Source organism: Nelumbo nucifera, chromosome 1 (genome assembly GCF_055504915.1).
Source record: "Nelumbo nucifera cultivar China Antique chromosome 1, China Antique-T2T, whole genome shotgun sequence".
In the NCBI taxonomy this organism is placed as follows: domain Eukaryota; kingdom Viridiplantae; phylum Streptophyta; class Magnoliopsida; order Proteales; family Nelumbonaceae; genus Nelumbo; species Nelumbo nucifera.
The window spans coordinates 196603627-196625936 of NC_142649.1; the positions used below are offsets into that span (position 1 = coordinate 196603627).

Sequence of the window (22310 nt, forward strand, 5' to 3'; positions counted from 1 at the left end):
ATCTATGCTGATTAACCACAGACGCTAACTAGGCTGGGCCAGAAATTGGACAGGTTCTGGTGCAGTAGTGCTTAGTTTACTAGAAATTTTGGCTCTGCTTGGCCCGTTATCTCTTAAACCAGTCTTTGAAGTTTGAACTAGCGTATTGGGCCGTGAAATGATTGGGCCCCGTAGGTTTGTTTTATATAAAGCAGATGGTCTTTTATCTTCTTGGATTTTTCATTTTTTTGGTAGATGCCTCTATTATCACTCAGTCCGAGTTGAACGAAAGACTGAGGAACACACACACACACACAGAGATAGAGAGAGCGCTCAATAGTGGTATTATGCGGTTGAATGGCCATTCGAAGCTTCAAACTATATTAACAGAATTAATAACCACTATGACATAGAAGAACAACCAGATGAGATAATAACAATAATCATTAATTAGCCTGAGTAGGCTAGGGTTGATTGCTTATGCGAATGACGGATCTAAATCTAGAGTTGCAGGAGGCAGGTTGGGAGGAATTGAGGAAAGAGGCCAGAAAGATTGAGGGTGATCTTGATGTCAAGCTCTCTTCCTATACTAAGCTCGGAGCAAGGTTTACCCAAGGAGGTATGTCTTCTTGATCTATTTCCTTCAATCCGTGTTTCTGTAAAACATAAATTAGATTTTCTTCAAGATTAAATTCCAATGGCTGCACATGATTATTGGAACGTTTTAGTGTCGGGTAACGGGATTTGGAAATAGTTGGATCCAAATGGGGAGATCAAAGCTGGTGTATTGGGGCTTTTTTGTGTTTTAGTTGGTGGTATAAATCTGGTTAATATCATATGCGGGTATGCGATTCAGATTACATCGTTTTATCGGGATAAATCTATCTAACAAATTCTAATGGATCAATCCAGTGAATGACTTAGGAATAAGAAAAAGATTTTCCACGTGAAATTGGATCACTGGGCATGAGTTAATGCCTACATTTTACATGTATTCCCATTCGCGCCGAAGATTATTTGGAACCCATTAATAGATTCCTCTATGATACGATAGAGTTGTTCTTTTACTTAAAAACCTCTATATTTTGCAAACCAATTTAGTTAACCTTGTCGGAAAGAAAATATATGAAAAATCTCTCATGAAATCTCAAAAGAATAGTGAACTTTTAGACATGAAAATTGAACTGATCAGAGATCTAGTTCACTGCTATATGCTACTCAATTAGAAAGAAATGAAATAAAAAAAAAGGAAAAGGGGAATTAAAGAAAATAGTTAGTTTATATACGTTATTATAGTATTTAGTTTTAGTAAATTAAAGCTTCAGCTGGGCTTGGTTTATTATGGCGGTCTTTGGCATCGTTGCCATTTCTGAGAAAACGGTGCCATGTAGGCACCACGTCAGAGAAAACAGTTCTGGAAGGAACGCCCTCTTGTTTGCTACCGTTTTCTCAGAAAAAAAAAAACATTGCTCCAGAGTCCAGACCACACCTTGGAAAATGGGAAAGTGTGGTCTGGAGCAATGCAAAATTTGATGTTTTCTGGGAAAACCGTGCATTGCTGCCAATGATGCAATGACATGGCATCAATGTGGCATAATCTTGGACGTTGGATAATAAGATCAATGTTGAAAACGTTGCTGCTAGCACTGGTACTAAACAAAAATAGTGCTGTTTTCTCAAAAAAAAGCCTATGTGGCAGCACCGGTTCCAAACAAAAAATAAGCAGTGTTTTCCACTGGTACCAAACAAAATGGTGCTTACAACTCCACCTGCCCAGAACCACTTTTCTCAGAAAACGGTGTGATGTTCCCAGCACCAATGTCAAACACCTACCATGTAAATGGCATTGCTTTTATAGGAGGTTATATTAATTTATTGATACTGCTTCTTGTTCACAATTTCAAGCTTGAGCTGTTTAGAGTGCTTTACTGGTTGTTGACCATTATGTTTATTGTATTAATGTTTCAGGCTATGCAGATACTGGGTCACCAACTCTTGGGTCCAGCAGATCCTGGAAGTCTATGGAAATGGAGATTCAATCTTTGCTTGAAAAGCTACTTGATACCAATGATGCCATGAGCCGATGTGCAGCATCTGCAGCACCTACTACCTCTGTAACACAGAAACTAGCAAGGCACAGAGATATACTTCATGAGTTTACTCAGGTTTGTTTACCTTTGCTTTTCTTCCAGAGTGTTTATAGTAATTAGGTTCTTAATATTTTCTCAACACTTATAATCCATAACTCCAAATCCCAAAGCCTTCAATTATCTAACTGAAAGTTAAAATAAATTCCCTTAAGCCTGAGCTCAAGGTTCAAAGTATCCATGGGATACACAATTTTTGTGTATTGCACATTTCCAATGGATGATACATTTCCATTAAAAGATATTTAAGTTTCAGGAATTGAGCCAGGACATCTCCAGGAAGCATATTATCCATCAAAAGTGGCCAGATGTCCAAACTCTCTGTGTTTAGCATATTGGTGACCCTGAAAACGGAAAACCAATAAATATCAGTCAATATGTACCTATATGTTGCGATATTTTGAACCCTCCCTGATCGTAATTTTCCAAAATTTAGTTGTCTTTGCTTAATCTTCCATATCAGTCATGCATTAATTGGTTTCAGAGGGTATTTAGATAGCAAAGAAACTTCAACAGCTTAACCTGGATTTTGTGAGATGTATCACACTTTTAACTCAACAATGGCTGTATGTATGCATAAACTTTTTTGTTGGGGATGGGCTTTAAAGTATTTGTTTACTGTTATATGTCCTCTAAGATATAGCTGTAATTCTTTTTAATGAAATCTTTTTCTCTTTCTACTGTGTGTGTGTGGGAGAAGGGGGAGGGGGAGGGAGAGGGAGAGGGAGAGATGTTAATTGTGATTGAAAGGATTACAACTAACATGAATGCTAGATGAGAAGAAAGAAGATACAATCAGCTCGACCAACTGCAAGAACCACGAGCCCCAAACACCACTTTACAAACCAAGAAAAACAAGGCCAAACAAAAAGACAGGCCCAGAACCAAAAAAGCTTATACAATCTATTGACAAAAAAAAGAGACCCCCAACCTCACCACAAGCTATCTTCTCACTACACACAATCTGCCTCTACCACCTCTTCCCTACCTTTAGTGCTTTTGGACCCCCTTGTTGCCTTCTTGGTATCACTTTTGACTTTTCCAATGCCAGAATCAAGGAAAAGGTCCTTTGATTCCTTTGACTTTTCAGAATCAAGGAAAAGGTCCTTTGATTCCTTTGACTTTTCAGAATCAAGGAAAAGGTCCTTTGATTCCTTTGACTTTCTAGAGCCCGGAATACCCCTAAATAGTAGACCATCTTGCCATCACTGTCAGCAGTCCTTTGATTCCTTTGACTTTTCCAAAGGGGTCCTTTCATCCATCAGGTCATACCACGATTGTTCAGAACGCTTTGGCATCGAATACTTCTGTTCTAACTCAAGGAAAGTCTTGTGGGCCCATTCATCCCCATCACGAAACAAACATCAATCCCGAACTCTTTCCAACCTGCAAATCCGTTTCCACTTTGCTCTAAGCTACAAGGGTTGGAAGAAGTATCACATAGAATAGATGGAGAAGTTGGCACAAGGGATCAGTCTGAGTGGGTTGCAATCCCTTCCACAGAATTCCCCTCCTCTCTCCCCAAGGCACTGCTATCCAAGATTGAAGGAAAACTTGAACCTTGCTCTAAAGGTCTCTCTAATTCCACAGAGAACCAAACCCAACCATTATGTGAATTCTTGCAGGAGATCTTCAAGCCAGATGCTTTATAGATAGTCTTGGACCTACTCAAAAGCTTTAAATTATAAGAAAGGATCGTTTGGGTCCTTGAAATATTAATTTATTTCACCATCTGGTTTCTTTCTAGTTTATCTCAAGTATTCTTACTTATCAACAATAGTCAATGTATCTCTCCTTGTTCAAGCACAGCCATATGATAAATTTTAAACCAACATCCTCTCTCAATGGGTGGCACAAACCACTCAGAAACTTAAGATTCATTTTGTTCTCCTATAAAAGATGAATGAAGACAAAACCCCAATAGAACCCCATACACCTGCACCATGTCAGAATCCAGTACAAATCAGACAACTCCAAAGTTTCCTCACCTTCCTCAATATTCTTTTTAGCTTCTTTTCATGGCAATCAAGTTGGCTCATCATGATACACTGAATTCTTCTTTGCTAACTGGGATATTTTGCATGATTCTTCTAGTCTTTTTTTTTTCATAAAATTCTTTTATACTGTTTTATGAGTTGATTAAGGTCACCTTCAGTGTCTTTGAAGAGAAATCTGTTTCTATAGGAATTTAGACGAATCAAGGGAAATATAAACTCCATGAGGGAGCATGCTGAGCTTCTAAGTTCTGTGAAGGATGATATAAGTGAACATAAGGTGAACAAGATTTTTTTTATTTACTTGATTCCATTTGATTATCTCTTGATAGTTTTGTGTTATTTATTTGTTTTCAATAGTACCTACTAGTTTTCCATCTTATTGGTTCTAATTTGATCCAGATGTCTGGGAGTATCTCACCAAGAGCAAATTTATTAAGAGAGAGAGCTACTATACATGGAAGTATAGCTCATGTAAGTCCAAATACTCTTTCATTTCTTAATATTTCTTATTTCCTACCATTGTCCTGATAGGTTTTCTACTCTGCATGTCTTCCGGTATTGCTCTGTATGTCTTCATATCAACCAACCTACTTTTCTAGCATTTCTCATATTTACAACAACCTACAGGTCACATTCTTGGGCTTCAATTTTGTTGGAATATAATGTTCTCTGTAGCATATATGGAAGGTAGTTGTTCTACAATGTGCATTGATTGGTTTTTAGCCATTTCTTTATTCACAGAATATAGATTACCCAAATGAAGCACTCAAATTGTGGTTTTAAGTCTTTCAATCAGTCAGTCTAGAATCTGAATTTGATCAAGTATGTTTTAAAGGTAGCATCTGCATGACAGGCTTATAATGCTCCTTCAGTATCATTGCTACAACATTTCATGGAAGATTAAAAAACCTTACTAATCTATGTTCGTTGGGGAATGACTAGGAGTAGGAGCCCTGATATCATGATTCATTCTTCAAGAAGTAACCCGTTATTCTGAAATATCCAGGTTTTTTTCTGGTGTTCACCCCAACTATTGTTGTTCTTCAAGGTCTAAAGGTTTCTAGATCACTTTCCAGAGTCAGAAGTTATAGATTGTGATCTGAAAAATGCTGTAGTTTGAGACAAAGCAAATACTTCCCAGAGGTTTTATCAATCTGGTTGACCAAAAAGGGTTTTAGCTAAAGATTAGCAGTAAGGGATTGGAGGCAGCATGAAGGATTCCTTGTTGGAGAACCCTTTAGATAGGCCAAACATATGTACCCATCTCATCTCCAGAATTTCTAGTGGAAATGTGTCATAAAATAATACAACTCTCCTTCACCGGAAAAAGGCAAATCAGACCTCTCATTATCAGCCTTTATTTTTTCCCTTGAAAATGAGTTCAATGAACACAAAGCAAAATTGACCCAGACCAACAGCATGCCAGGCCCAACACTCTGATCTTTTTGGGATGGGTCGTTTTATAATCTATGTATTGGTCTTCTTTTGGCCTTGGTGCATTTATAGGTTCTCTTTTGTCTGTTTATAAATTCTATCTTTTACCATAAAAAAATGAGCTCAATGAATATTCCTACTTGCCTTGAAAAACCTTCTTGAAGATAGCAATCATAGAAATAAAATAAATGTAAGCATGTTCCCATGTTGCACTTGATTAATGCCATCCATTTTATGAAACAAGACTTTTCCATATACACAATATATCATCTAATTGGCCAGCTAATTTATAATGCCTACTGTTAGTTAAAAACAAATATTCAATGGCATTCTTGTTTTGCAGCCAACAATTGGTGAAAGGTTTCATACCTCTAGTTCTGTATTTAAAATCAATTTATGTTTGATAAAGAATAGCATTCAAATATTTTGGGAACCAAATAAACTGAAATAAACAGAATCAGTTCTAATATGCCTTATAAGCATGAAAAGAACCACAAGGAAATCTTGAGAGCATAAATCAATCTCTCGCAAGAAATGTTGAGTATTTCTAACAGAGTTGTGGAATCAGCTAATTATTAACCATATTAAAAAAAGTGAAAGCTGTACCACACGGTAAACTGTAATACTGCCCAAACTACTTGTATGTCAAGATTGTTTAAGAGCGTGGAGGGAAAATATTAAATACCCGGGTAACCAGTCAACCCTGATGTCTTATTGCATAATATTAAATCCAAGTCTACACAGCACAAGAAGTGAGTAGCATAAACTGCGTACTCTATGGTGTTTATTAAATGCATTTTGCAGAACGGCACACCTAAGGCTTCCTCTTTATCCTACTTTAGATGTTTAACGGTTAAGTAGCAACCTCAAATCTTTAATGCTATCGTTCTTGCTTAAGGTTTTCAAAATTTGCTAATTAAACTAGTTACAAACTTGCAGTTATATGGGTTTCTCAATGTTGAGGTTTCTCGTTTTGATGGCCTGTTTGTTTTATTTAACTTTTTGGTAGGTAAATGGCTTATTTATTTGATTAGGTTTGTCCATCCCTTTTTCTTAATTCGATGATTGATAAGGTAAGTAGTAAATGATGTAACCGTTTCTGGTCACGTACCATTTTTTGTGATGTATAAATTTTTTTGGCTAAGTACCTCGTTATTTGACCCAGTGGTGACGTGCCTTGGTGATGAGCTACTTGGTGGCGAACTCCCTGGTGGAGAACTGCCTAGTGGCGAGCTCCCTGGTGGAGAGCTACTTAGTGACGAACTGCTTGGTGGCAAACTCCCTGGTGGAGAACTGCCCGGTGGCGAGCTTCCTAGTGGCGAACTGCCTGGTGGCGAACTCCCTGGTGGCGAACTGCTTGGTGGCGAGCTCCCTGGTGGACTCGTCATTTGACCTGCTCCTAGGCGGCCTGCAACTCAGAGGACGATGGAGCTCCCTGGTGCAGCACAACCCGGCTACCCTCTGCATGAGGTAATTTCCTCTCCTTTGTAGGCGGCGGGAGCTGAGGGACCTACGAGAATTGAATCAGAGGACCCAGGGGTATTTTCCCGGCAGGGACTCTCCGATGCCTAAGTTAGCATTCTGATTACAAAGAGCTTGGAGAGAAATGAGAGAGCTAGAGAGCAGGGGTTACCATCCTTTTTTCCCCTCCCCCTCCCCTTTGGGGGGTGAGGTCTTTATATACCGGAGTCCTCGCAAGTTAGGTGGGTGAAAAGCCTCCAAACGGTAAGACTCGTCACATCCCGTCAGAACCGGGGTACGGTGGTGAACTCCTCAAGGTCGTCAGGCTGACGCTTGTGTCAGGCGGCCAGGTCGGCGCCTGGGCCAGGTTGTCAGGGCGACGCCTGCGTCAGTCGGCGGGTCGGTGTTTGGGCCAGGTTGTCAGGTCGGCGCCTGTGTCAGTCGGCGGGTCGGTGTCTAGGCCAGGTTGTCAGGTCGGCGCCTGTGTTAGTCGGCAGGTCGGTGTCTAGTCTAGGTTGTCAGGCAGGAGATCTTCCTGCGATACGCCAAACTACTCCTGTACCGAGCTACCCTACAAGTGGCGAGCTGCCCGGGGGAGATATGTCGAGCTGCTTGTGGCGAGCTCTGCCGAGTTGCCTGGCTCTTTGGTGAGCTCTGGTGAGCTACCGAGATCCTTGGCGAGCTCCTTGGTGAGATACCGAGCTCGGGGGGTATGCATATCGAGTTTATCGGTGGGCGTCTTATGGGAGGCTAGGTCGGCCAGGTCGGATTATGTGCCAGGCCGATCCAGGTCAGCCAGGTCGCGCAGGCCGTGCGCAGGCTGTGCCTGGTCGCGGGCAGGCCGCGTGTAGGCCATGCCAGGTCGCGCGCAGGCCGCCCGTAGGCCGTGTGCAGGTCACGCCAGGCCGGCCAAACCGGTGCCCGGGTGGGACACCAACTTGGTAAGTTGTTGCCTGGGTGTTTAACTAGTTGTCACGAGATGCCACGTGTCGCAATTTCATTGGAGGGCCAAATCTGCCCTCATCAGTAAATTTTATTGATTAATTTGCCCATTTGCATGGAACTGAATTATTTATTTAAGCACCATAAATTTGTGTGAAAACCTTGTTTGAGCAAAATTATCAACTATCGGCTAATGTTAAAGCAGCATGAAATGCCTGTTACCTGTCAATTTTACACTTTGGTTCTGGGCAGATTGATGATGTGATAAATCAAGCTCAAGCTACTAGGTCAGTTTTGGGCTCCCAACGATCTTTACTTGGAGATGTTCAAGGGAAAGTCAAGCAACTAAGTGACAAGTTCCCCGTCATCCGTGGCCTTCTTGGTATTTTGCATCTCCATTGATTCATGTATATAACAAGAAACCCTACTAAAGTTACTAATATTTGCATCTCAACCTTGCAGGTGCCATTAAGAGGAAGCGATCTAGAGATACTCTCATTCTCTCTGCTGTCATTGCAGGTTGCACATTGTTCCTGATTATATACTGGCTCTCCAAATAAAAGAATCATGTTTCAGAAATTTTGCCTTCACAATGTGTTCAAAACAAGATGGAGACGGATATCCGTTGTCCGGACGTCTTTTGAGTTTTGACAGTTGAGTTTATCCATGAACTGAATTGTTGTATAACAACAGTACCAAGGATAATGAATTTGCCACTTAATATTGTATTTGTTCCGACTACTTCGCATCACTGAGCCCGTTCCGATAAACAGTCTTTGTGGTGGGGCACTCTGCATTTGCATAGGGGATGATGAGGTCCTATAGGCACCAAGGCTCTTCCCACAAACTTATTAAACATGTTCTTGCGCCTAGCCAATAGGATTCTCATCCCATTTGCATATTTGCAGAGCCTAAGATGTATAGTAGTACATCCTAATATATCACACACCCGCCTCCTAAATAAGTTTTATATCCAATATTAAAATAATAGCATACATCACAAAGCAAATCTAATCTGGTTTCCTAATCCTAAACAATAAAAGTCCCATTATTCTAGATCCAAAGCGTGTTGCTTACTTAAACACAAACTAAACCTAATTATTAGTCTCCCAAATGTATAATGATCTGTATTATATTATAATACCCCGTGCATGGATAATTAACTAGTTTTAAACCAAAATACTCTCCATCTCTTTGTTCTTTTATGCATTCATTCTTCTCTAAAGTCACATTCACCTTCTCTAGGTAACTTTTATTTCACTCTTATTTTTTTTCCTTTTATTTCGATGGTTTACCAAGTTACCTGTCATACCCTTGTTGCAAAACAAAATCACCCTTACATGTTCTACCTTTTACTATGCTACTCAATTATCCCACGTAATAAAGTTGTTTCTTTTACATTGGCATGCACGACGCTAGAAACATATAGAAGGAAAGTGATTTGGGCACATCCGTGATCTCTTTAAGAGTGAGAAACTGAGAAACCTGCTTATTACTCAGGAATTATATGTTTGAAAGACAAACAAAACGAACCCTATGCATTGGTTATAACTAGTACTGGAAAGTGTTCTTCGGTACCATCTCTCTAGAGTGCCTTTTTTTTGGTTGAAAAGATGAAATTCATTAGAAACAAGATAAAACATCTCCCCAAAGGAGCTACAACCAAGACCACGGACAGAAGAAAACGAAGATAAAAGTACCCTACACACAAAAACAAAAGAAACCAACAACTACAAGATTAACCCAAAGCAACATCAACTGAAAACGTAACTATGTGATGATCTTCAACCAAAACATTTGAAAGTCGGTCTGGAAACTCTTCTGTGAGAATTGCCGAGCTAGTAAGGCCTTTCTGGACAGCAAGATGAACCGCTTTGTTCTGGTTTCTGCTCTAGGGGTGTCTCTGTACCATAGAATTTATAATTATTTAATTAACACTTCCAACAAGAAAGAACTGGATGATGCAAATAATATTCAAGAAAATTATGAGTTCTATAAATTGCACAATATTTGTATCTATCACCATAATTGGAAGGAAGCTATTGATCATAGGAATCTATGACAGTTCACAAACTGGATTTGAAGCTTAAGGCAGAATTGATCCTTTACCATTTTTAAGTCATTAAGGTGCTGTTTGGCAAGTCTTTTTAGGAAGATCTTTCAATAGATCTAACAGCCAAAAGACATGATGAGCTTTTGCATATAGATCTTGAAAGACCAAAGACTGTTTGGTTGAAACATTTTTCATAGATCTTCTGAAAACTAGAAAAGCTGAAAGACCGCTTGGCTGCTATCATTCAAACCCCAACTTTCAAACTATCAATTCAGACCCCTAAATCTTCAACATTCGAATCCCAACATTCAAGCCCAACAAATATTTCACAAAATATTTCAAAATACTTAACAATCCTAAACCCTTGCGAGATTATGATGAATGATGCAAGAAACATAGGTGATTCAATGTTGACTATACCTGTGGCACCAAAATCCTTGTTTTTGGTCACTGTAGCAATGTTCCTTAGATGGGTTCTCTGCAAATTTGAAAACGATCAGGTCACAAAGAAGAAAAAAGAGACCAAAAAAAGGAAGCAGGAGGAAGAGGAGGAATATGGTAGAAGAGGACATACCTGAACGTTGAAGGTTCCATTTGGTTTGCTTAAGACTCCAAATGTTTTGAGAAATGATGGTATAATGTCAAAATGGCATGTTCATTCTGCAAGCGTGTGCATCTGGCACATGAACAATGAAGCTATGAGAGGGACAAAAGGGTGAGAAAAATATGTGAATTTGGACTTCCAGGCTTTCAAAAGCCCAGAAGCCCACAAAAAAAGGCTTGCCAAATACGGCCTAAGTTAATATGTGGCATTTTGAACTGTCAATTTGATTCTAGATCAGTTGTATCACTTCCTAGTACTGCCAAAGAAACCTCTTGGTGATATTTCCTCTGATGGGTGAACCATCTCCAAAGGTGACTCAGTTCCTGATTACTTTTGGTAGACAAAACCAAGGAACTTCTATCTTTTCATTTGCTTACCAACAAAAAGATAAATCAGTTACTAATCAAGTACCAGACAAGTTTCATACTAAATCTAAGGTCCACATTTCTCAATCTCACAGCAAGGCAGAAATCTTTTGATGTGTCAGGTGTTTTGTAGCCTGGAGGCGCCTATTTTGTGAAATGTTTCTGTATAGGTTTAATGGAAGCGACATCCTCAGGTAGGAATTGTTGGTTGGTCTGTTTTGTGAAAGGTTTGTGTGAATGAGATTGTTAGTTGCAACTCTTTTTGTGGAAGCTTACCTAGACAGTACAATGCATGGGATTACAGGTGAATATTCTTACTAAATGTTCACAAAAATATGTTTATTCATGTGGAACTAAACATAGTTTGAGTGCTGAATAAGGTTGAATAACATGAATCAACAGTATCTAAAAGTTGTTTGAAATAATTTAGTATTGCTACCAAACTCATCTCAGTTGAATAAAAGCATAAAACTAAAAGGGATATACCACTCTCAAAAACAATTAAAAGATCTATTGAAGACCTTGAAAATAAATTTCTCTGATTGCACTTTATGAATCTCCAAGGGAAATGGAAGAAAGAATATGAAAAATTATTTGGTAAAACAATAATCCTCATAAATCTAAAGCTTAGCTACAAAGACTGATTACTAAAAAATAGATAAAGATCATTTATTATTCTATTCTTATGTGTTAATGGAGTTGTATCTGGTGTATCATAACTTGTAAGGGATTTGCCTTTTCTATTAATTCCTACTCCAAATATAGAACTTCATAGATCAGCACCATTTGATACATCATTCTTGGCATTAGAGCCTCACAAAGGCTGCATGTAAAATGAAGGAAAAGAAATGATTTCCTTGGAAAACGATATTCACTAGAAAAACAAATCACCTTCCTCGTGTCTCTGATGTTTCATTTAACTTGCAAATAAACTTGGATGATTGAGAAGTATACAAGTGAAGTGAGATATGAATTGGGAGAACCCACCTCTGTTCATAATGTCATTCTCCTGGAAATCATTCATCTTCATTTTATTGCAACCAAAGAGAGCCTCAGTTACTGAAGATTCTTACCATTTGCATGGTAGAAAGCATATGAAAAAGCATGAGAAAAAAGGGAGTCCTAGATGGATCCCATGTGGTTTAACATTGCAGGAATTGGAAATTGGAGATTAAAATAAAACGTAGAGACCACCTTGGTCTGAGGAAGATCTAAAATAGCATCACAAATATTAATATTCAATGATTGGGCCTTCAAGATCACCGCATGTGAGTATGAACCCAAAGAGAACAACATTTGCAAAGTTAGTTTCATTAAGAATCTGGATAGGAAAAATAAGAATCATCTTTATAATCATGGCCAACCTATGTCAACCAAATTAGAAGAAATGAGCTGATCAATATTCACGTCCCAGTTACCACATTGCAACCAAGATTTTCCAATTAGACTTGGACCTATAAATTGGCCTGTTAGATCTGACAGACACAAACCAATTCTACCCTATTATACAGGGTATAACACAGACCCATATTTCAATGAGCCATTTCTTGGACTGGGTATTGAGCCCCATAGGGTCAGGATTAGGTCTACCTTGTTTTGAACTTAACATATGTTATACATGTATACGCATATTATTAAATGAGAATGTTACCTCTTACCTTTTGGATATTTTTCATTGTTTACACGTAACAACCTCAAATAATAAATAATGTCTATATTTCTTATTTCTCAGGGGATATATATATATAAGTATTTTAAGACATTTTGGAAAGAGAAAACCAGGACGTCTTATTGGGTCAGATCCAGCAAGCCTTATCAAAAATAGGGCTAGCTTGATTATATCTATGTAGATCAGGAATGGGTCTATATATTTTCTTACTGTATAGGGACCAGGTCTACCTGATCCAGTGCAGATCTGATCTATTGCAGGTCTAAATTAGACTTAAACAAGCCAAGGAATGTCAGAATCCAAGGGTAACTATATTTGGAGCTTCCAACAGCCAAATGAAATTCAGATTAGTTGAAGTTTTCATTTATTTTGTTGCAAGTTTGATTGAACATATATCCATTCTCATTTTCTGCAAACAAAATTATTAATCATTCATAACAAAAATACATGTCAAATAAGTTACATGAAAATGTTGTTGAACATGATGTTACAATTTGACTAGATTTACCATGTGGTCCATCAATTTGTTTCCCAAATCTGCACTTAGAATAAAACAACAGAAATGCAAAAATTAAAGACAACATCTGATGGATAGAAAAAATATCATAGAAGAAAATGGGAATTTTTACTGACCAAGAAAAGATGAGAAAAGTGAAATTTGCAAATAGTTGGACATGGGATTTGTTGGACACAAAATCAATTTAATTCGGTATTACATCTATAGATATTGAAGCAAGGAAAAATAAATAAGAGGCAATCACTAGGTAAAAACTACCAATAGATAGAGATAAAGATTGTATTCATTATTATTTAATGGAACTAACAGAAAAAACCCTGTGATATTCCAACTCCTGTACAAGAGTGTCATATCATGTAGATACTTCCACTTTTAGTGCAAAATTCCAAAATCTTATAACATGTCCAATGAAGATAATGAAGATCACCATAATCTGACCACTGTGACTCCTCTAAGCTTTCTTCTGACTCCTAATGAACCAAGATTGCCCAATGAACAACCATCAAAGCCAGGCTTCACTGGACATTGGCATAGGTGGAGAGTGAATCTGCTGACATGGATGGTAGTTGGGGGAAAGCCCTGTAGACAACCACCATTTCAGAATAGATTCATATGATTCCCTAAAGTCTTGCCTTCTTACTAGCCAATGAGCCACTCTTATGATCAGATTTGTTATGGCTTTTACTTTCAATTATTTATCATTGCTTGATGTAATGGTAAAATCCCATGCTGTCAAGCATGAACATGGATTCGAGTCTGAGAACGGTCACTTTGTGCAAAAAAAATGCCAAAGATTAGGACTGTACCCAGCCTACCCCTCCCAAGACCCTGGATATCTGAGACCAACATTGGGTAATGGCCTTTCACTTTCAATTTCTTATCATTAAAGTTTCCTACCATTCTTTTCCTCCTAAATACTCCACAAGATAGCCTCTCTAATATATGGTGTTCTCTCTTCAGGTTTGAGAGAAGAGGATACCTGCCTTAGACAAGCTCAATATATCATTTAGGGGAGGTGGGTCCATTGGAACCTGAACAAATGAATTGCTAATACCATTGTGTCATGTAGAGTTGACTGTTAATCAAGGACATTCTCAATCCTATATCAACCTGTTTATTTGAGCTAGTCAAATATCATGCTACTTACTCTTTTTATCTATATGTAGATTGACATGGTAGGAATCTCCAATTTTGAAAATGGGACTGTTTTGTAATCATACTGGAAGCTCTAACAGGTGATTTTCTGAGAATGCAGAAAAGTCCAACCTTGGATCTTTGGTATGCTCCAAAGAACATATGGACGAGGTACTTTTTTTATTGTTAACACCTGGACAAGGTACTTTGTGATAAACAAATTGGTTTCATACTCAATGTATTGCAGGAATAGTGGATTACACTAAGCCACTAAGGCATAGATCCTCAATACAATAAGGGAAATTATCTAAGATCACCATTAACTTTACTAACAATGTCTACTGATGAGAAAATAAAACTTTATTGACAATGTCTAAAATTTCCCCCAACTTTTATATACCTCAAAGAGCCCCCTATTGGAGCTGTTCCTTTAAATGACAAAGGGAAAATGCAAAGTTACAGCACCCATCATCTATTTTGCACTTTCCAAACATGTATAGTTTGACATACTCAAAATACCCTGAATAATGGATCTTTTGCAAATGAACAAAACACCAAATACAAATGAGGGACTGTCGGAACTAACAAAATGTATGAGCATTTGGGAAGACCATTGTTAGGTGCTGGTGCATTAAATGGACATATCTGATCAGTGTTTGGATCTTGACATACCAATAGATAGGGGTGATCATTTCCAGCTCGGTGTTTATATAATATATTATCCAAAAGACACAATATATTGCATATAATATTTTATGTTGATATAAATTTAACATATATTAAATGTCATATACTATATAATGTTCTATATTAAATATAATTTACTTAATGACATACACCCAAATTCTGGTCCAGCCCAACGTGGCCCATGCCTATACCAATGGATAGTCAAATCTTTTTTTCTTTTATTTTAGATAAAATGGATAGTCAGATCAATGTTCTTCCTTGCATCTTCACTGTATAAGGCTTATTATGACATATGAGCATGACTTTGGATAAGTTGGTCAACAAAAAAAGATCAAATGGTACTAGTTTCATGACCCTACAGATAGAGGGTGTACAATCTTAGTTATAGATTTTTTTCCTATTCAGATAGAGACTAGAGAGTGTGTAAATGGATTAGTGAGCATGTGTTAGAGATATTCTTACCATGCTAAAAAGTAGATGAGATGATGTCAAGTGGATCGGGGTCATTCTTGTCCTTTAAAAATTATTTCTACATAGTGTGTGCTACTTTTATGAGACCAGAAGAAAAGACACAAGTATATGAATTATAAAACCTTCTAATAGTGGATTATTTGGAGGTTTCTAAAAGTCAGTGGAAGTTTTAGACATTCTCAAGAAAATCAGAGGAGGATTTAGATAATTTCCCAAAAATAAAAAACAGAACAAAAAGATTTGGCTCATATCTTGGGCAAAATTTGAGTGCTGATGATCACCTTAAATACAACTATCTTAACCTTCATTGATTAACATTTTGGAATTACTTGATGTTTCCATCTCCTTTACAAAAATATGTAGAACAAACATCTGGAAATGAAAATACCCAAAAGCTAAGCGTTAATCAGAACTCCAAGATTCTTAGTAACGAAACATGTAATAACCAATGCTACCTATCAAAAGGGGGCAGTGGTGGAGAAGTGTGAAAAGAAATTAGCTTCTTGGAAAAAATGCTACCTATCAAAAGGGGGCAGACTTATTCTCTTAAAGGCCTTTGTAGCTAACTTACCAATCTATTATCTTTTTGTCTTCAAAATTCCATCTAAAGTGAGTAATCTCATAGAGAAAATCCAAAGAAACTTTCTTTGGGATGGAGGAGGGGAGAATAGAAACCACTTGATAAGTTGGGATCAAGTGAGTAAGTCAAAGAAGGAGGGAGGATTGGGAGTTGGCCATTTAAAAGAGAAAAACACCTCTCTCTTGAGCAAATGGTTATGGAGATTCCCTTTAGAGTCCAATGCTCTTTGGGCAGCTGTCATCTCTAGTAAATATGGAACAAATACAAATGGGTGGGACAATAATCTTCATTTGAACCAAGTAAAGAATTTAAATCCTTGGAAAGGTATAGTCTCTTCTCACCCTTCTTTCCTTCCTTTCATTAGACTTAAAGTGGGAAATGGTAACAAAATAAAATTCTGGAAAGATCTCTGGTGGGGGAACACCACTCTAGCAGAATCCTTCCCTAGAATCTTCAATCTTTCCTTAGACCAGGATTCAACTGTCTCCTCTTGTATCCCAGATTTACCTACTAATAACAACTTGACCCTGAACCTGAGAAGACCCCTAAGGGACACTGAGATCTCAGACCTCTTGAACCTCTTTCTTTCCATAAAAGAAGTCTACACTTCCCCTCATTCCATTGACACCCGAGTTTGGACTCTCAACCCAAATGGTGATTTCTCTTCCAAATCTATGTTCAAGGCTCTAACTGCAGGTGAACAGAGTTCCTCTTTCCCTTCCAAGAAGATGTGGAGCAGCCATATTCCTCTAAGAGTTTGCTTCTTTGTTTGGGAAGCGTGCCTACAGAGAATAAATACTTGTGACCTTCAGAAAAAAAATCTGGGAAAGATCATATATTTCTCCTCATGCCTGTGTGCTTTGCCTAAGAGAAGGTGAATCAGCTGATCACCTACTCATTCATTGCAATTTCTCTCAAAAGATTTGGTGGCATTTCTTAAACCTGACTGGATACAGTTGGGCCTCTCCAAAGCATATTCAAGAGTTTCTCAATCAGTGGCATGGATCAGGTTTGAGTAGAAGAGGTAAAGTGTACTGGCAAACTGTGTTACATGCAATATTGTGGGGAATTTGGGAGGAAAGAAGCATGCGCATATTTGACAACAAAATCAGATCTCTTGAAGAATTAATTTCAGATATCTCCTTTTATTGCAATTTTTGGACTGCTAATTCTGAGCTGTTCCAAGGACTCTCTCTCAATGACCTTAACAGAAATATCCAAACGAACTTGTTTCTTCCAACCTACCCTCAACCAATCCAAAAACTACAGATATCGAATAATGAAGGAGGGATGATTTTAAACTTTGATGGAAGTGCTGCAGGCAATCCTGGTATAGCTGGGATATGGGGTATTTTGAGGGATGATCTGGGTAATATCTGTTGAGTTTTCAGTGGCCCAATAGGTAATGCTGATTCAACAAAGGCTGAAGTGATGGCAGCTCTCACTGGAATCAGAATAATAAAAAGATTGGGTATTCAGAACTTATCCACTGTAGGAGATTCTGCTAATACTATCAAATGGCTGAAGGACAAGGAGGGGGGTCCTTGGAGGTTGAGTCATTATCTGGCTGAGGCAAGAGATCCTTGGAAAATATAAATGCAAAACTGCTGTGGATACGAAGGGAGTTGTATCATATTGCAGATGGATTAGCTAAATTGGAACAAGATTAGCAAAACTGCTGTGGATACCGAGGGAGTTGTATCATATTGCAGATGGATTAGCTAAAATTGGAACAAGATTAGAAAATCTGTACAGCAACAGGCTTCCCCCTTTGTAATTTTGCTTTTCTGCTGTTTGAGTTCTCTTTCTTCTGTGTAGTACATCTGCTCATGTACTTCCTGATACTTCTAATGAAATATGGTTAACCTTTTCTCAAAAAAAAAAAAAAAAAATCCACCTTATGGATGGGTTGCTAGAAATAAATAGACCACCAATGGGACTGTTCACAAACTGATCAGATAGGCTTTACCACTAAATCAAACATCCCTTTGGACTTCTAACCTGACAATTAGCTCCGAAATCATAGTGTTCTATGACTTCTCTCAACATAGAAACTGGTAACCATTCCATGGCATTGATTTCCATTAAAATCAAATATATTCACATCTTTCTTCATGTTATTTATATGTCATTATGTCTGCCCATTGCCTACACCAGCATATTCTCAATGTGATTAACTTGGCTGCAAATCCTGCGTTCAGGATTATTTGTTGTCACAAGGTCAGGCCAGGTGGGGTTCCACACAAAACTTCATCTTGGTTTCTAATACTAAGGCTCGTTCGCTTTTCGGTAAGTTACTTACCCAGGTAAATGCAGTTACCTGGGTAAGTTTTTCCTAGGAAACACTTACCCGGGTAATTGCATTTATCTGTGTTCTTTTATTTCTCATGTAAATAAGGCAATGACCATTTTAGCCATAAAAATTCATTATTAAAAGGGGCATTTTTGTCTCATTCAAGTGTTGGCAACTTTCCCCCTAGGTGGGAAAGTTATTTACCCAATTAAGAGATGGGTCACCAAATAAACTTTCTATGGTCCCCATATAAATTTGAAAAAAGAACATGGGATTCTTGATCAATGGGAACCAAAATCCCATTGACTAACTTTCCCCTCTCAAATTCCGAAAAAAGAACGCCCCCTAAGTATTAATAATCTGAAATTATTTCTTGTACTCTTTATGCACAAAGAGTACAGGAAACAAAACAAGGGCTTGGAAATTCTGAGCAAGGGTGCTAACACTGGAACCAAGTTTTTCCGTGTTAGGTAACAAAAGTATTTTAGCCAATAAACACACCTATAAAGTTTGCCTTATATGCGAGAGCCATTCCAAGGTACATGCCGATGATGTCATTGAACGTTGAACCACTGAAACCAGATTCCCTCGTATAAGCAGATGGAAAATTGGCACGTCTGTATAAAACAGATAGAATGATTATTAATCTTACTGCACTAAAGCACGTAAGCATTTTTTTTAATTGAATCAGCAAACAAGAAAAGTATTCAGTAAGATACCCCAATTGAACAAACTCAAGTTATTTACTATCGCCAGGAGCTGGAAGTCCGTCCGAAGCTGAAGCTTGCGATAGCATCTATCAATGCGGTCGTGAACAATGCCTTGTACTTCTTCGATCCTGTGCGTGCTAACTGCCTATCTTGTTATTGAGTTCTCCAAGATTTGAGAAGAAACAAATTACACCCTTTAATTCGTTGAGAGAATAGAAAACCTAATCGAGAGGAGTGGTGATGCTTTGTGGCTATGTGAGACGGATGACAACACAGGGCCTGGAGACAGGTCACAGATGAATTCGAAGCCAGGAAGAAGATGATGATGAATATTCAATTCAATGGGCTTTAAGATGGAGGAAAGGCGGAAGAGAACTATTTGAATAATAATATATTTTGAGAAGAAAGCAGAGGTAGAGATGAATTGGTTACAGGGGTGGAGCGAGGGAGGGGGATACAGGGAGAGAGAGAGAGAGAGGAGGACCGGGGACGGGAGGTTAATTTTACACGTCCGATTTGTTTTTCCCTCCAATCAAGAAACCACGTATCTACGGCATTTGCATTGTTTACCCTCTTGATTGATGAGCGTAAAAGTTTGTATCCAAGAAATGAATGCATATTTTTCCCTCTTTTGTTCAATTTAAAACTGACTGAAAATGCAAAATTCCGCCGTTGCACAATACATACATGTTACATTACCAAACACTTGAAAATTGGAACCGCGGCATTTGCATTGTTTCCTAACGCAGCCAGAGTTTAAAATAATTACTTCATCAAACTTTAACCAACTCATGGATGCATAGTACATAAGCTTTTATAGCTTATATATATATATATATATATATGTAAATTAATTAAATTGAATCTAATTAAATTAGATAAGGTGAATTCATATTTTATGGATCAAATTCAAACAACTCTAAGTCCTCATTTGGTTCGCAGGAATAGGGGGTTTAGAATCAGAATCAGAATGAGCTATTTGAATTCCAACTATTTGGTTGTGTGGAATCAGAATCCCATTCTCATTTCTTTTGGAATGGAATTGCTCCATTTGAGAGTATGGCCATTCCTTTTCCTGTTGACTTCAATTTCCATTCTCATTTTTATCTGAACCAAACAAATTATGGAAATGGACCATTTCGATTTTGATTTTGGTGGATTTCGGTTTCGATTCTGATTCCAATTCCAACTGCGAACCAAATAGACCCTAAATGGAATTGAGTTTGAATTTAAACAATTGGATATCATTTTTATCCGTCTTTGGGCTCGGATAAGAGTGGGGCTAAAAGAAGGGGTGATCATGGATCAGGCCAGGCCTAGTACTTAGATAAGGGCTATAGCTTGAGCCCAAACCAGGGCCAAGTTTTTGGCCTATGACTTTGGACTAAAAGAAAGGGTGATTATGGATCGGGCCAGGGTCTCGAGGATGACTCTGAAGTTTTCACTAATATCCTATTGACTCGCATTGCAAACCCTGTTTGGTAGTGATAGAGGGAGATTCAAAATTTCAAGAATCTCTCTTCCATTCTTGAATGCATGGGAAGACTCCTTGTCCCACATTGTTTGGGAAAGGAGTGAAAGTAGAGTATATCTATAGTTATGCTCACTCTATGGGTAGGGATCCATAAGAGGAGAGCACTATAGATATTCCATGCATGTGAGGGGGGGTTGGGGTGCTTTTCACACACGTACGTCGAGCCGAGCTAGGCCGGGCCGGGGTGTGTGTGTGTACAGGCGATGCACCGAATCACTTTTGCTTTTTACCAGATTTGAATTTTGAATTAAATGTTTTTGTGTCTCTTCAATCAGGTGTCTCTTCGAATTTTGAATTTGTTTTTTAACTTTGAACTTTGTGTCTCTTTCTTCTTGTGCCTCTTCGAACAGGTGCACTGTTCTGAAGAGGCTCTTGTCTGAAAGGACACCTCTGTGTCCCTTTAGGTTTGAGAACACTCTATAAAAGGAGTGTTGGTTAACCTAGTCTTCACACACAATTCATTCGACAATCTTCTCTTCTCTGATTTTTTTGAGCATCAACTCTCTATGGTTCGCAGAGGTCTGGTAAGTGAGTGCACGCCTACCAGTGGCCTGTGGGTTGTTTTATCTTGGTGATCGATTTTCGATCACCCAACTGCACTGTTATGGGCCCGAGCGTAGGATCGCGTCACGGGTCGCTCCACCGTAGGAACCTCAGATCTTTCCTTGCCCTTGGCCTTGCGTACAGGCCCTATTTTGGCTATCTCAGGGGTGATTTGTCCAAGAGATCACTGAACTCTCCTTTACTCTCTTTCTTGACTGAATATTCGATATCCTCATTCAATAATAGCGTCTCCTTAAATAGGAGATTACAAGAGGAGGGTTCCTTGTTGGATTCGGCTAGGTTAGTCCTAAACGGACTCAAAACTCCTACTTCTAATTAGACTACTTACTTTTAATGGTACTATAATTCCTTCTAAGGAATAGGGGATAAGATAAGGGAGAATGGGATAAGGCGCGTTCTCTTGTCGTGTCCGGATAAGGGTGGGCCCACCCTATGAGCTGTCGTGTGGTCCCCGCTCTGCTGTTGCAGCTGGTGTGCGTGCGCGCGGCACGCGCGGTGCTGCGCGTGGTGCCGCTGCCGCGCAGTGCGTGCGCGCGGGGGGTAAATGCGGTTTTAAGGAGAGTGACCAAGTGGCACGACTCAGTCCTCTTTCTCTCTGCAACTTCTCAGTTTCACAATTCTGCAACATCACACTCCTGCAAGTTCCGGTTTGGAAAGCGATTACTGATAAGTTCCATTTTGCCTTCTTTATTATTTTTACAACAATCTTAAAACCGCATTTATGGAACCTATCTCTGCTAACCCTTTCATGAGAAATCGGATACTGTCAACGATTCCTGATTTCTCTAAGACTGAACCTTTTAATGGAATTAACTACAAGCGTTAGAGACAACGCTTTCTATTTGCCTTAGAGCAGTTAGGGGTAGCCTTTGCTCTAGCCAAACCGAACCCACTAAACATGGAGGAATCGACCCATTCTGTTGTTGCAGAACATTGGTCTACAACTGACCACCTTTGCACCAACCATATCCTCAACTACTTGTCCAATGAATTGTATAATGTCTACTCTTCCTACAATTATGCCTATGAATTTTGGAATGCTTTGGACAATAAGTATGCTTTGGAAAATGCTAGAAATAAGAAATATGTAATTGCCAACTTCTTGCACTTCACCATGAAAGAAGACATGGATGTGTCTGCCCAAATAGATGAGTTCCAGGTTCTTGTGG

The 22310-nt window shown here is 38.6% G+C and overlaps 1 protein-coding gene and 1 long non-coding RNA gene across 3 annotated transcripts; one reads left to right on the forward strand and one right to left on the reverse strand.

The window, feature by feature from the left end:
- Nucleotides 1-210: 210 nt before the first annotated feature.
- Nucleotides 211-8688, forward strand: LOC104602289 (Golgi SNAP receptor complex member 1-2-like). Of its 2 annotated transcripts, none has more exons than XM_088895761.1 (6): nucleotides 211-598; nucleotides 1957-2144; nucleotides 4311-4400; nucleotides 4523-4594; nucleotides 8213-8342; nucleotides 8423-8688. In XM_088895761.1, exons 1-6 carry the CDS (start codon nucleotides 460-462, stop codon nucleotides 8518-8520), a joined length of 717 nt encoding a protein of 238 aa, XP_088751887.1. In that variant the 5' UTR covers nucleotides 211-459; the 3' UTR covers nucleotides 8521-8688. The 2 variants fall into 2 exon arrangements, with proteins under 2 accessions (XP_088751887.1, XP_010264211.1); XM_010265909.3 differs by having other exon boundaries at nucleotides 212-598; nucleotides 1948-2144.
- A 751-nt stretch (nucleotides 8689-9439) lies between these two features.
- On the reverse strand, nucleotides 9440-19757 carry LOC104602290 (uncharacterized). The gene is made up of 5 exons (XR_736056.2): nucleotides 19053-19757; nucleotides 18835-18950; nucleotides 10588-10689; nucleotides 10434-10491; nucleotides 9440-9863 (listed from the first exon to the last, which is right to left on the reverse strand). It is a non-coding gene; the product is annotated as an uncharacterized LOC104602290 (long non-coding RNA).
- Between the last annotated feature and the right edge of the window lie 2553 nt (nucleotides 19758-22310).

What these genes read in the sequence shown, in the direction of transcription:
- LOC104602289 (XM_010265909.3), top strand. Translation starts at nt 460, where the DNA reads ATGCGAATGACGGATCTAAATCTAGAGTTGCAGGAGGCAGGTTGGGAG. An exon ending in AGCAAGGTTTACCCAAGGAG is followed by an intron (nt 599 to 1,947) that starts GTATGTCTTCTT and finishes TTAATGTTTCAG; the next exon opens with GCTATGCAGATACTGGGTCA. An exon ending in TACATGGAAGTATAGCTCAT is followed by an intron (nt 4,595 to 8,212) that starts GTAAGTCCAAAT and finishes GGTTCTGGGCAG; the next exon opens with ATTGATGATGTGATAAATCA.